This window comes from Sceloporus undulatus, chromosome 4 (genome assembly GCF_019175285.1).
Source record: "Sceloporus undulatus isolate JIND9_A2432 ecotype Alabama chromosome 4, SceUnd_v1.1, whole genome shotgun sequence".
Taxonomy (NCBI): Eukaryota; Metazoa; Chordata; class Lepidosauria; order Squamata; family Phrynosomatidae; genus Sceloporus; species Sceloporus undulatus.
Window position 1 is genome coordinate 9612400 of NC_056525.1, and position 14625 is coordinate 9627024.

At 44.2% G+C, this 14625-nt stretch overlaps 1 protein-coding gene across 17 annotated transcripts in view; it reads left to right on the plus strand.

Moving 5' to 3' along the window:
- The first annotated feature begins 1773 nt into the window (after positions 1-1773).
- KCNQ2 (potassium voltage-gated channel subfamily Q member 2) overlaps positions 1774-14625 on the plus strand; it is a 146353-nt gene continuing 133501 nt past the window's right edge. For all 17 annotated transcript variants that reach the window (XR_006103561.1, XR_006103560.1, XR_006103559.1 and 14 more), the window contains exon 1: positions 1774-2282. Coding sequence is in view for 13 of the 17 variants with exons in the window: in XM_042463860.1 (XP_042319794.1) it covers positions 1936-2282 (347 nt within the window). In the remaining 4 variants the exon portion in view is untranslated. The remainder of the gene's footprint in view (positions 2283-14625) is intronic.

The window sequence follows — 14625 nt, forward strand, 5'->3', positions numbered from 1 at the left end:
CTGCTAGGTGGCTATACTGGCTTAACGTTATGCGATGTACATTGTTGGAAATTGCCATTTTTGCATTCCTGTAGTCATTAGATGCTTGAATTCAGAGGCCTAGCCATGTCAGTCTGCAATATCCGTACGCAAAGGGATCTTGTAGCAACTTTAACTGTGCAAAAGAAGCTGTACTTGGTCTGTTTCCTAAGATGCAACTAGCTCCCTGACAGACAAGGCTGAATACCTCACAGAACTACAAAACCCAGGATTCTGTAGCACAGAGTCATGACAATTAAAGTGGCGCAAAACTGCTTTACTTTTGCAGTGTGGATATACCACAAAGCTTAAGCTACAACTTCTTTTGCACAGTTAGTCTCAAAGGTGCTGTAGATCTCATTAGATGCTAGTTTTACATGTTTCTGTATGAGACTTTAGGTGCAACACATATCTATGGTAACTTTCTGTTTGCTTATTTTGCACCTGCTCTGTTTCTATGTGACATAATCTTCCTTTGTTTTCTGAGGTTGCGTTTCTTCTCTCTTTCTCTCTCGCTGCCATCCATATTGGCATGTGTGTGAAGACCTTCTTTTTATGAGATGCTCAAAACCTCCTTGAGGTCATGTAACACTATTTTCCCCTTTTATTTATGTATTTGTTTATTTATTTTTTATATACCAACTTTCTCCCAGCCTGGGACCCAAGGTGTCTCACAAAGGGAAATCAATTAAGATTTACCATACTAAAACACTGAAAGTAGTAGCCTATAGAGAATCATTGGGGAATACAGTCGGCCCTTCTTATACACGGATTTCTTATACACGGATTTCTTATACACGGATTCAAGCATCCATAGTTTGAAAATATTCACAAAAAGTATAAATTTCAAATATCAAACCTTGACTTTACATTTTTTATAAGGGACACCATTTTGCTATGTCATTATATTCAATGGGACTTGAGCATCCACGGATTTTGTTATCCACAGGAGATCTTGGAACCAAACCCCAGCGTATAACAAGGGCCCACTGTACTTATCCATAGAGAATCATTGGGGAACACTTGCCTATAGAGATTAAAAAATCACAGACTGCAAGGGCCACCCAGTCCAACCCCATTCTGCCATGCAGGAAATCTCAATCAAAGCCTCTGCTTAAAGACCTCTCTGGAGCAGCAGAAAACAAGCTTGCTCCCTCCTGAATATGACCTCCCTTCAAGTATTTAAACAGGGCTATCCTATCACCTTTTAACCTTCTCTTCTCCAGGCTAAACTTCCCCAGCTCCCTGAGTCATTCCTTATAGGGCTTCATGGTTTCCAGACCTTTCACCATTTTAGTCGCCCTCCTTTGGACACATGGCTCCAGTTTCTCAATGTCCTTTTTGAATTGTGGTGCCAGAACTGGACACAATATTCCAGGTGGGGCCTGACCAGAGCAGAATAGAGTGGGACTATTACTTCCCTGGATCTAGACACTATACATCTATTGATGCAGCCTAAAATCGCATTGGCCTTTTTAGCTGCCGCATGGCACTCTTGACTCATGTCCAATCCTTGGGGCATCCTTGCCTATAGAGGGACATGGAGTGATTTCCCAAAGGGAGGTCTGGTTGTTGTATGGGGAAAGTGCTGTCATTGGTTTCTGTAGGTCTTGCCTTAAAGGGAGCGGGAGGCGAGGGAAGGGTTAAAAAAGGAGGGAGGGAGGGGCTGCGCCAAAAACAGCCAAGGAAGGGGGGGGGGGGAGGAGAAGAGCGAGAGAGCGCAGTCCCTTCTTCTCCTTCTCCTCCTGCCGCTGCCTCTGTCCTTTGCTGCTGCTGCCGCCGCGGCCATGGCCGGGGGTCCGGGGCGGGTGTCTCCGGCTGCCGGGTGCCCCTCCTCGGGGCCGCCTTCCTCGCAGAGCAGGCGCCGGGGGCAGGGCCCCTTCTGACGGAGCCAGGCCCGGAGCGTCCTCCGCCGCCATGGTGCAGAAGTCCCGCAACGGCGGCGTCTACCCGGCGGGGCCCTCGGGCGAGAAGAAGCTGAAGGTGGGCTTCGTGGGGCTGGAGCCCGGCCTGGGAGGCGCCCCGGAGTCCACCCGCGACGGCGCCCTCCTGATCGCCGGCTCCGAGGGCGGAGGAGGAGGGGGCGGCGGAGGGGCCTCGGGGCTCGGGGCCGGGAAGAGGGGCTCCATCCTCAGCAAGCCCCGCTCGGCCGCCTCCGGAGGGAAGCCCCCCAAAAGGAACGCCTTCTACCGCAAGCTCCAGAACTTCCTCTACAACGTCCTGGAGAGGCCCAGGGGATGGGCCTTCATCTACCACGCTTATGTGTGAGTGCCCCCCCCCCGGCCTCCCCTCACCTGCCTTAGCCCTCCTTCCCTCCAGCCCTCTTCTCCTCCATGCCTGCTGCCTCTCCCTGGTTCATTCCCTCTGCCCCTCTAAGCCATGTCTTTCTATTTCTTCCTTCCCTCCATCCCTCTTTCCCTCCATCATCCCTCTTACTTCAGCCTCCCTCCCTCTGCGTCTCTTTCCCTCCATCCTTGTCTCTCCCTCCCACACTCCTTCCATACTTTCCCCCTTCCATGTCTATCCCTCCACGCATCTTCCCCTCCACCCCTTTCTTTCCCTTGCCTGTCTACCCTTCCTTTCTTCCATCTCTCTTTCCCTCCATCTTTCCCTTCCTCGTTCCCTCCATCCCTCTTCTCCTTGCCTGGCTATCCCTCCTTCCCTCCATCCTTCTTTATCTCTGCCTGAACATCCCTTATTCCCTCCATCCCTCTTCCCTTCTGCCTCGGCATCCCTCCCTCCTCCCTCCCTCTTCCCGATCCCCATTTCCCCCATGCTCTCTTTCTCCTTGTTTTCCTGCTCCCTTTCCCTGCATCGCCAGCACCCAAAGGCCCTTCCCTGCTCCCTCCATCTCCATCTCTCCCTTCCTGGTCCTTCTCTCTGTCGCCTCTTTCTCTGGCTCTCTTCTACATTCATGCCATCTGTGCCTGGAGAGGCTCCTCTTTCCTCACCAGCATCCCTTTCACCTTTGCAGCCTTCTGCCTCCAGCTCGCCAGCAGTCACCTGCCTTATTCCTTCCTTGCGCCTTCCTCTCTGTCTCCACCATATTCATCTGCCATTTCCCTTCATCTCTAGCAAGGCAGACCCCCTGTTATTTCGGCACCCCTCCCATGCTCCCCCTTTCTGCCTGTCTGTCGGCAGGGCTGTTCACTTGCAGGCTGGCATCCTCCCCAAAACATGACCAGCCATTGTGGCCAGGCAGTGTGCTTTGCTTGCATGGAAGGGATGCCTGTGCATGAAGTGTGGATTAGTCATTGATTCATAGCCTGGTAAAAACAGAAGGCGAGAATAGATGTGCAAAATTGGGGAATAGTGTGAGGGGGAAATAGGAAAAAACGACTCATCTTAGCTTTCACACATAATAAAAGAGCACACCTGAGAGTCATCCATTGAGAAGGATAAAGGACATAGGAGTGGGTCACATGAAGGAGATCAAGAGTTTATCCCATGAATATCCTGGAAAAATCGCATAATTATGCAAACCGATCTCACATGGCGTTGCACAAAATCCGCCATTAAAAGTGGTCACAAAGAAGCATCAATGCACATCTTTTTCCTTCCAGGATTTCAGCAACAATGCATTTTTGATATCATTTTCTTTGCGCAATTGCATGTGATAACCATTCATGACATTACTTGCCATTTTCACTTTGGATGCAGGATGCTTTAAATGCGCTTGAATCTCTCTTTAATGCCGAAATTAGCCCCAGTGTGATAAACTCCTATAGTCAAAGCAAGCAGAGGGCTATCACATTTTGTGCAATGCATGATTCACTTGTGGAACTCATGGCCTCAGGATGGTCTCTGTCGTCTCAATGAAGACAGACCACAAGCACCAAATAGATTCAGGGAGGCTGCTTAAGATGAAGGGAATACAAAGTAGCCCTTTCAACTGTGTGCAGTCTTCATTCACTCTTACCTGGTGATGGGACCCATAGATCTAAGTGGATTTTATTTCTCAGTATGATTTGACTGTAAGTCTTTTGGGGCATGGCCCAAACACACGGCTATTCATTTGCTCCACATTGGCTTTGAGGGCAAAAAAAGACATGCTCTTGGCAGATGGAAGACAGCTAGGTGACTGCTCTAGTGATGTTATTCCTAGGGCGTTTATTGGAAAGCATGTTTGCTGCGCTTGTGTTTTGCTCCTCTTTTCTCTTCCTCTCCTCCAGCAAAATGACAGGGACCAGTGCTCAGTCTTGTTCCATCTGAGTGGCTTCATTTGCAAACATTTGGAGGCATAAGATGCAAGGATAACCTGGCATGCAGCATTTCCATCCCAAAGGCTTCTTGCAATTCTAAATTTACCATTGATGCAGCACTCCTGATGTTCATTACGTTTCCCAACCTTTGCTGTATTCACTCTTATCATTGGTCGCCATTGGCCCCAATATATCAATGAGGAAAGTGGAGAGAACCTAAGAGACGCAACCGTTTGAATTTAAGTTACTGCAGGGAACTGAAGCCCAGTATTCATCCATGATTATATCTGCTGTATAACACAGGGTCTTTTTTAAAAAATGGTTTAGTGTACAGGAAATGCTGCATCTCATATAGTCTGTGCCTATAAGGACAATGGCTTTTATGGTTGCTGTTTCGGATTAGCCCAGATTGAAAATGTGGAGCAGCCTTGCTACCTAGTTGCTTTGCTCTGGGTTTGCTAGGTATCACCATAGTGATGCTGCAAAGCTTGAATGGCACAGAAATCCTTCTGGTTCACAGCTGATGGTTTCCTAGGCTCATCCTCCTACTCTCTCCTCCCCTCCCAAATTTTAGATCACATGCATTCATCACCTCTGTTTTTGTTTGATGCTTGCTAGCGTAGGGTAGATCTGAGACATCTTTGTCGCTTGCCATCTTTCCCCCGTTGCACTGCAGATGCTGGATGCTTGAGAGATGACTCTAGAAAGGAAGGGGAGGGGATATCAAACTAAGATTGGAGGCTTTTGCAGCAAGAACCTGTGTGTGTTGTGTGTTTGTAATACAAACAGCGAAAGACAAGATGTTGACTTTCTGGTGCTTGTGACTGCATCTTGTTTGCTCAGTTGAAATGAGCATGCCAGCCCTGTGTGCATTTTATCAAATGATAAGACAAAGAGACAGAAAAAAAATGAAGATGCAATGTTAATATAATAACTGAGCACAGCAATACAATATTAATCAATCAAAGGTTGGTAATATTTAATCCGTTATATGTATACCACAAGGGCTTGACAGTCATTCCATCAACGGATGAACAATGCTTACTGTTAGGTGTGAATCTTTATGTTTGTGTTTGTGTGTATGCCAGGGACTGCATATGCTGCTGTGTAAAAATTGTACCAGCCCAAGACTATACATGTTTATGCAGAAGTAAGCTCTCCTGTCTTCAATGGGTTTTTCCTACATATGCAAGGATGCAATAGCAATCTGAGGGTGTTTACCAGGAAGACTCTGAATTTTGAGTGCAGCTGCTTCCCTTTGACATTGGTGTGGCCCCATTAAAACAGTTTTTCTAGGCAGTTGTCAAAGCCTAGAGATGTGAAATCAAAGGCTGTCACAGCCAGCATCCATAGTTTTTTGTGGGTTTTTCGGGCTAGGAATAAACTCTTCTAGAACACAGCCTCATAGCCTGAAAAACCCACCAAAAAAGGTGCTAGAGATGGGGTTTTTTTGGTTGGTGTGCCACCACTTTCTTCATTTCTTCCTTTGGTTTGTCAAAACGACATCCAAAATCTGCTAACTTGGTTTTGTGTTAGCAGTGGCATCAAAAAGCATCCGGGGGACACTGCATTTTGGAGCCCTGCCATTTTGCAAACTGGCGTGTTCCAGTGAGATGTTTTATTAACTAATCCCAAAGAGGTTGTTATTCTTGAAGAAAACTGCAAAAGCTGAAGCTAGCTGTGGATTCTGTTTCTAGCAGAATGAATCATCTGTGAAGGCTTTTGAACATTTCTCCCTTGAAATAGTTCTGAATCGGGACTGGAGTTGTAGGCATTTTACTGACCTTCAGAATGCCTTGATTTTGGGGGGGGGGGAGGGAGGGTGAAACTTCAGCTTTTAATGATGGAGAGGGGGCAAGAGGAAAAGTTGAGAAGGGGGTGAGACTAATAAAAGGCCAATGCCTGCCTTTACATATCTATTTATTTGTTTAAAGGGGAGGATAAAAACAATATGCAGTGTATTTTTAAGGCATTTCTTGTGGTTTATACTGCTCTAACAATCTGAAAAATGTGTCTGTGGAATCCATGTGTGTGATCTGAAATACAAGTGTGGCACAGAACTTGGAGAAGGTCTCTTTTGTACTGCACTTCCCAGCATCCTCAATATCAATCTGGTTTCAAGCCTGGTTATGGGATGAAGAGAGCCTTGGTCACTTTGGTGGTCGACCTAAACTGGGAACTAGACAGGAGGAGTGTGTCCCTGTTGGTTCTACTGGTCCTCTCAGTGGCTTTCAATACCATTGTCTATGGTCTCCTTCTGGGTCATCTCTCTGGGATGAGATCTGGAGTCACTGTTTTACTTTTTAGCCTTCCTGGAGGGGTGAACCCAGAATTTGGTGCTGGAAAACTCCTGTTCAAATGGCCATTAGTCCATGGGGTCCTTCATGCTATTTAACATCTAGATGACACTACTAGGAGAGATCATCTGGAGGTTTAGTGCTACTAGAATGCTAATGATACCCAGCTCTATTTCTTCTTTCCACCTAATTCCAAAAAACCTGTTTCTGTTCTAAACTGCTATTTGGCATCAGTAATGGATTGGATGTGGGCAAACAAATTGAAGCTCAATCCAGACAAGACGGAGGTGCTCCTGATCAGTTGAAAAGCACATCAAGGGATAGACATATAGCCTATGCTGGATGGGGTTACCCTTCCTCTGAAAACTCATGGTCACAGTTTGGGTGTACTCCTGGACCTAGCCTTGAACTTGGAGGTCCAGGTTTCTGATCTAGCATTGGTGACATGTGCCCTGGTTATACTCTGTTTGGATTACTGTAATGCACTCTACAGTGGGCTGCCTTTGAAGAGTGTTCAGAAACTTTGGTTGGTATAAAGATCTGCAACTAGAATGTTAACTGAGGATGGCTACAAGGAGCACACAACTCCTTTGTTTCAACAGCTCTGTTTCCAGGCCCAATTCAAAGTGCTGGTTATGACCTATAAAGTCCTATATGGGATTAGGCTCATGCTATCTGTCAGACATTATCTCCTGAAATGAGTCTGCCTGGACCCTGAGCCACAGGAGAGGTCCTTCTCTCAGTCCCAGGACCTTCACAAGCATGGCTGGTGGGAATATGGCACAGGGCCTTCTCAGTGGCTGCTCCTATGCTTTGGAACTACATCCCTAGGGAGGCTAGAATGGTCCTCTCCTTGCTTTCCTTCCATTAGCAGGTGAATTCCCTTTTATTCAGACTGGCTTTTAGAAGTGAAGATTGTAAACAAAGGTCTGTAAGTGCTGTAGTGTTTTAAATTTATTGTTTATTGTTTTTAAAAAAATGTTTTAGAGAGAATCTTTTTAATATGGCTCTTAGGTTAATTTCATCCTAATGTTGCTTTTTGTATATTTTTAATTGTAATCTTTTTAAGGCCCAAGCTTCCTTTAAAAAAATATTTACTTTCTTTGGCACTGCCTTGAGTCTGTTCTGGGAGAAAGGCAGCCCAGAAAGAAAATGAGTAAGTAAGACATTGACAGGCTGCAATGACCAATAACTTGAACTGATCTGAGGGGAAATGGAAAACCTTACTCGGCTTCTCTTTCTACTTCTATCCAGGTAGATTACCACCAGAGTGGACTGTGGTCGTGGCAATGGAGCAGAGAATCCATCCTAGATTTTGGAATTAAAATAAATAAATAGTTTAATTGTATATTTTATATTTTAATTTAACTTTTATAGTATTTTTAATCTGTATTGTTTTTAAAATGTTGTTGAGTCCCACTGATGGGAGAAAGGCAGACTATAAATAAAGAAATAAAGAAATAAACAAATAGTTTAAACTTAAAGAGAGCTATCCAAGATGCTGAAGCTGTTTTGGGATTAGGCTTCTGCTCCTTGGATACCTCCTTTACAATCTGGCCTAAAATTTGGACTGAATTCACCACCTCATTACTACCAGCCTGGTATCTTCTGGTAGATAATGGAGCAGTGCCTCTTTATAATATACCACAATTGCAGAACGGTAATCATAGCTGGCCTTGACTTCCATAAAGACTTTGTAGCCTCAAATGATTAATGGGTGTCATAACTGAGAAGGAGATGACAAAGCTCAGCTTCAGCAAAGATGAGGGCAAAGACTCTGATCCTTGGTGACACCATGTTTAAATCAAGAAAGATGCATTTTGCTGAAACGTTTGACAATGTTTGGAATTTGTCAGCTAATAAGCAGCCAGTTGACTGCTTTCCCAACTCAGAGGTCATTACTGGATGCGATAAGACATCTGTAATGGCAACCTGATGTATTCCACGGATGAAGAGGAAACCGGGCTCTAATTGCTGTATGGAAAGCAGACTCCTGTGAATACAGGCTGGTTTACATCTTATGTGATAACTGCACAGAGACCACATTAGCTCAAGAATCCTTGACAGGAGTCACTCCAGCTTTTCTTTAACTTTTGTTTAAAATCCTCCCTTAAAAGCAAGTCCACCACTTTCTCAAGTAGTCTGTCCCAATGTCAAAGAGCTCTTACTCTCAGGAAGTTCTTCCTAATGTTTGACATGAATCTGTTGGTTTGGGTCCTATCCAATAAAACACAAGCTTACTCCATCTTTCCTGTGACTGCCCTCCATATATATAAAGATGGCTTCATATCACTTCTCAAACTTCACTTCTCCAAATTAAACAAACACAGTTCCTTCAGTTGTTCATTGAAAGGGTTGACTTCCTGATCTTTTAGCATCTTGGACATCTTCTGCCACTTGTGTTCCAATTTGTCAATATTTTAAACTCTGTCATCCAGGATTGTACAGAATACTCCAAAAAAGTCTCAAAAATGCAGAACAGATTGCTGCTATTACTTTGCTTGATCATGGTAGTTTTTACTATTTCTTCAGAAACGTCTCTTGAAGATCCAGCTATTTTCCTTGTTAGCCAAGATTTCTCTATTAACCAACTGTTACTGGTGGAAAATTAAAAAAAAAAAAAAACCAAGGTGGAAGAAATTAAGGAGAAGAACAAGGTAGATTTTTGTATTCTGCATTCTTGCTTGGCTAGTAGCAGGTATGTGATTAATACAGATGGCATTGTCCTCACTCAAAATCAGCTTGGGTTGTCCTTGGTGATGTCAGCACACTGATAAAATCTGATTGGCCACACAGAGTCTGATATCATTGTATTTTCTATGTGATCCTTCATTGGCTAGGATCACTTTCCGAAGCAGAAAGATGCCCCTTAAGGACAATAGCAATGTCAAAGTATCAAGGGAAATGGCAAACAAGAAGCATGGAAATGTGAACATTCTTGGCACAGGGAAATGTTTTCAAGGTCCCATTGTTCACCCCAAGATCATAACAGGTGAATAGTTTGCACAGTCTGAGACAACACTGATGAATCTGAGATTCAAAAGGCTGACTATGGAGCTGTACAGATAGCCCCATAGTCCTTGCCAAATCGGGACTGGGGCAACAGCACACCGTGGCCCTGATCTTTTTGCTTTTTTTTGGTGATCCTTTTTGTTCTGTGGAAAGGGTGCCATAGCTACCAGCACTGCAGATTTTCGGTGCTTTCTTGGCGCAGTGGGCACACATGTTGTGCCCAGGGAGCTCAGTAACACCTCCTGCCATGTGGTGGGGCGTGCGGTGTCATGCTGGTCTGGGGGCAGAGTCAGGGTGTGTGGTTTGCGGTCACCATGCCTCCACTCTCCCCCAATTCTGGCATTTATCGCCGGTCTGTTCAGAGCCTATATTAAGGGAGGACTGAGTGGTGGATTCCTACAGGATGAAGAGTGGAACTCAGGAGAACTGGAAGCAGGGAGTGATCTGTCCTAACTCATTTCATGTTGTTAACTGGAACTGGCTACAGGGAACAAAACTCCCTTGTTGCAACAGCTCAATTGGCTGCTGGTCCATTTTTGGGCACAATTTAAAGTGCTGGTTTTGGCCTATAAGCCCTACATGGCTTGGGTCCAGGCTATTTGAATGACTGTATCTCCCTTTACAAACCCACTAGAACACTGAGATCATCTGGAGAAACCCTCCTCTCTCTCCCACCATCTTCTCAGGTACATTTGGTGGGAACAAGAGAGAGGGGTTTCTTGGTGGCTGCTTCCAGGCTCTGGAACTCCCTCTCTGGAGAGGCCAGGCTGGCTCCATCCCTGCTTTCTTTTCAGCAGCTGATAAAAACATTTTTACGTCACCAAACTCTCACAGTGACATTGGTGCTGTGTAAGATTATATAAGAGTTTTTACAATTTTAAATTTTAATAATGTAATCATAGAATCATAGAATAATAGAGTTGGAAGAGACCACAAGGGCCATCCAGTCCAACCCCCTGCCATGCAGGAAATCCAGATCAAAGCATCCCTGACAGATGGCCAGCCTCTAATGAAGGAGACTCCACTACACTTGGAGGCAGCATATTCGACTGTTGAACTCTTACTGTCAGGAAGTTCTTCCTAATATTTAGGTGGAATCTGTTTTCCTTGTAGTTTGAATCTGTTGCTCCAGGTCCTATTCTCTGGACTCTCCTTCGGAGAGCTTTAAACAGAGGTTAGATGGCCATCTTGCTGGAGTGCTTTAGTTGTCATTCCTGCATGGATTAAATGGCCCTTGTGGTCCCTTCTAACTCCATAATTTAATGATTCTCTTGAAAACAGCAAAGGGCTGATCTACATGAGAGACCCCAAAGTGTTTGTGTAACCATCATGACTTTGGAAGGTGCTGAGATTTTTAAAAATCAAGTCTCTGTATACCTTATGAACAATAGTTTGCTATATGTCCTGTGTAGGAGAAAAAATGATTGTTAGATTGGTTTAAGTCTGTGATGGTCAAAAGAGTCATGTTGCATGTTGCAGACTAAACACTAAATCCTGTACCAGGGGTAGGCAACCTGCGGCCCGTGGCCGGATGTGGCCCAGCGAGGCCTTGGGACCGGCCCCAGCCCGGTCCTGCCGCTGATTGCTGCCGGGGCCTTTGGCTTCTCGCGCGCAGGGGCAAGGGGGGCAATTGTCTATAGATGCCTCAGAAACATGCATTTATATTAACATTTTTAAAAAAATCAGCAAATTTAAAAAAAAGTGTCCACCATTTGAAAATGTTGTCCTACATTTGTTCCAGTTTATTTATTTATTTAAATTTTTTTTTTAAAAAAACCATTTAATTATTTATTTTTTGGCTTCAGCCCCCCGTGGTCTGAGGGACAGCAACCCGACCCCCAGCTCAAAACGGTTGCCTACCCTTGTCCTGGACTTTCCAATTTGAAAATATTGGCTTCAGTAGGACTTACTCCCAGGTTAAGGGCCTGTAGGAATGCAGTGTAACTGTAGCATTGTCTTCTGATATAGTCCACTTACATTTTAAATATTGTCATATTGATTATGTAAATGTAGAGGCCTGCAGTCAAAGCTTGGGCCAACAATTTTGAATCAATATCTGCAATTCCTTCCTCCTCAGTTCTTGGCAACTGTGCCTTATGGAGATTAGACATGCTCTTGAGCCATTAGGTCCTGTGTGCAAGGTTTTTCTAGTCTTTCTTTTTCCAGCTGTTTCTCTCCATCTCATTCCATCCTAAGTTTCTTGCAGCATACCCTCCAACTGTCCTGATTTAAAAAGCAAAGACAGCATTTTTTTTAAAGCCCCAGTTTTTCTCTCCTTGGCGCGTTCCAGACGGGCGTTTGGCCCGCCCCCAGTACGTACTAGGGGTTGGCTGAGGACGCAGCGTCCAATCAGGCCTCACCCCTAGTATGTACTGGGTACGTCAAAATGGCGGCGCCCAGTATACAATTTTTTAAAAATTTATTATTTGTTTTTTTAAAGTCTGGCTGATACTACTATTTACCAGCTGTCTTACAGGAATGACAATAACTGGCTATTCTTGGCACTTCTTGGCAAAAGGCATGACATAGCACTGTTAGATGGTAGTAGGTAAGCAAATACTGTGGTAATTCAGATTCTTCTAAAAACTGTTATTTTATCATGTTATTTTTGCGAAACCAGAAGTGGAGCCAGTTCTTTACTTAAAACCACTATTGGCTTTAAGGGAATTACACAGCTGGAGATGGTGCCAGGAAGAAGTCACTAGTCCTGATGAAGCTATTTTTAAAAAAGCCTGTATGTCAGCACTACTGATTTTGAAAGGAAAAGTAAAGAGTTCTAGGGTGCATGGCTTTTGGAAGAAAGGCTCATCTTATTCCCACCTCACCAAGAGAACTTGCAGGAAATCTTTTTTTGGCAAGAAAATATTTGGGGCATCATTTGACAGGCTGTAGATGGGAAACTGAGGGTGCATCTACACCGTAGAAATAATTCAGTTGACACCACTTTAACTGCCATGGTTCCATCCTACATTATTCTGGGATGTGTAGTTTGGTGAGTCACCAGCACTCTTTGGCAGAGAAGGCTAAAGACCTTGTAAAACTACAAACTCCAGGATTCCATAGGATGGTGTTACAACACTTAAAGTGATGTCAAACAGTATTATTTCTACAGTGTAGATGCACCCTTAGAATACAACACTGTTCAGATTAGGGAAGATGAGCATACGGCTGGTGGGAACCCCAATATGTGAGGAACCTGGTGTGGGCAGCAGCCAGTATTTGGGGGGATATGGACAAAAAGGTGTCTTACAGCCTTTTGTACTTATGGGGTTGGAGGTGCGGACATAATAGACTGTGTTCACCAGTGGATTAGATGGATATTTGCTCTGATCAGATAGCTCTTTGAGTTCTCCAGTGATGGTATCATTCTACTCTGAATGCATCAAATCTCATCCAATTTTGAAAGCAAAGCAGTGTAGGGACTAGTTAGTATTTGTGTAGGAGATCACCAGGGTTCACTAGCCAGGGCTGGGAAAAACTGGAGGCTAATAATAATAATAATAATAAATTATTTGTATACCGCCTCTCCATATGGATATGCACAAATACTAGAATGTGTTCACGAGTGGATTAGATGGGTATTTCCTTTGATTAGGCAGCACTGGTACAACAATAAATTACAATTCTCAGAATTTCATCACATTGAGCCATGGCAGTTAAAGCGGTATCAAACTGGCTTAGTTTTGCAGTGGAGATACAGCCAGATTGCTATAAATCTGTTTCTTTCTTTCTTTCTTTCTTTCTTTCTTTTTTACATAGGAACTGATGATGTGAAGTGGTCACCATTGCCTCACTCTCTTCCTTACTACTTTTACTTATTCTTGGCTTTTTGTCTATACTCTGTCTTCCCCCATAACTGAGAAGTGACAAAATGATAACAAAATGCAGCTGAGTTAGCTCATTTTAATGCTTTGTACTGCAATGGCAATAAATAATGGCCTTGGGAAGTGGGACCAGGCAGAAGATTCTGCTGATAACTGTCAGTGTCTGTGGAGTTTAATCTTTCCCTCCCCCCTCTTTGCAGCAAATCTCTTCTATAAATATGGCGACATCCGATGTGGTGATAATCGTGAGCCACCAAACAGAGGGAGTTCTCCACACCACGGACAAATTTTTGCAGCAGCTCAGGGGCATGAAAGAGTTTAGCTTGTATCAGTGATCTTGTTGGATTTCTTTTGCATTTGCTTTGCAGTTTGAGGTTGGGAAGAGATATGACGGCCAAGGGAGTGACTTTTTTCCTGTTGCTAATCAGCTTGTACGATTCTCATAACTATTAGGGGGGAAATGGTTTGCACTTGAGCACTTTGGATTTTCTGTTTGCTTTTACACTATATCCTTGGGCAGGAGCTATCTTCCATTAGCGTTCCGCCTGAGTGGGTGTCCTCACTAATGGGTCTGTATACCAATGATGGGGAATTTGACTGTTGGTTGGACGTCTGTTTAGTTAGTTGGTTGTGTGTTTCTAATTCTACCACTAACTGGGAGGGTAAATGCTGGACCTATCATGAATATGAAAAAGTAGCTGCTGTTACCATCTGTTGCATCATTACATGGTTGCCTGGGTTACGATTAATTCGTTTTCCGCCGCGGATTCGTAACCTTTTTTTCGAACCGAAAAAGCCATAGGCGCTAGCGTGGAAAGCCGCGTTTTCTGCGAAAAGGCGAAAAGCACCAATAATTTTTTTTTAAGCCGAAAAAAAAAAAAAACGTAACCCGGAACGTTTTTTCCTATGGGATTCTTGTATCCCGGAAATTCGTTAAGGCGGTGCTTTTATCCGGTGGTCCACTGTATTCCTATTTCACGCTTAGACTGTAGCAGTATGTGTATAATGTTTTACCAAAGAACTCTAGAGAGGCTGGGACTTTACCTGGTTTTGCAATTAGACACTGACATGGATAATTCAAGGGAGATCCAACTGACGTCCTTTCTGCACCTAATTTCCACTCGCTGTTGGTGTTGAGTTAAAACTTCCCTCTCCTATGTACAATCACTCCTCTATGGGTCATTCGACATCATTTTTTTAGCAGAACATGAGCCTGACCTCACTCATGCATTCAGATTTGCTATTCACACTCTGGATCATTATCGTGCACAT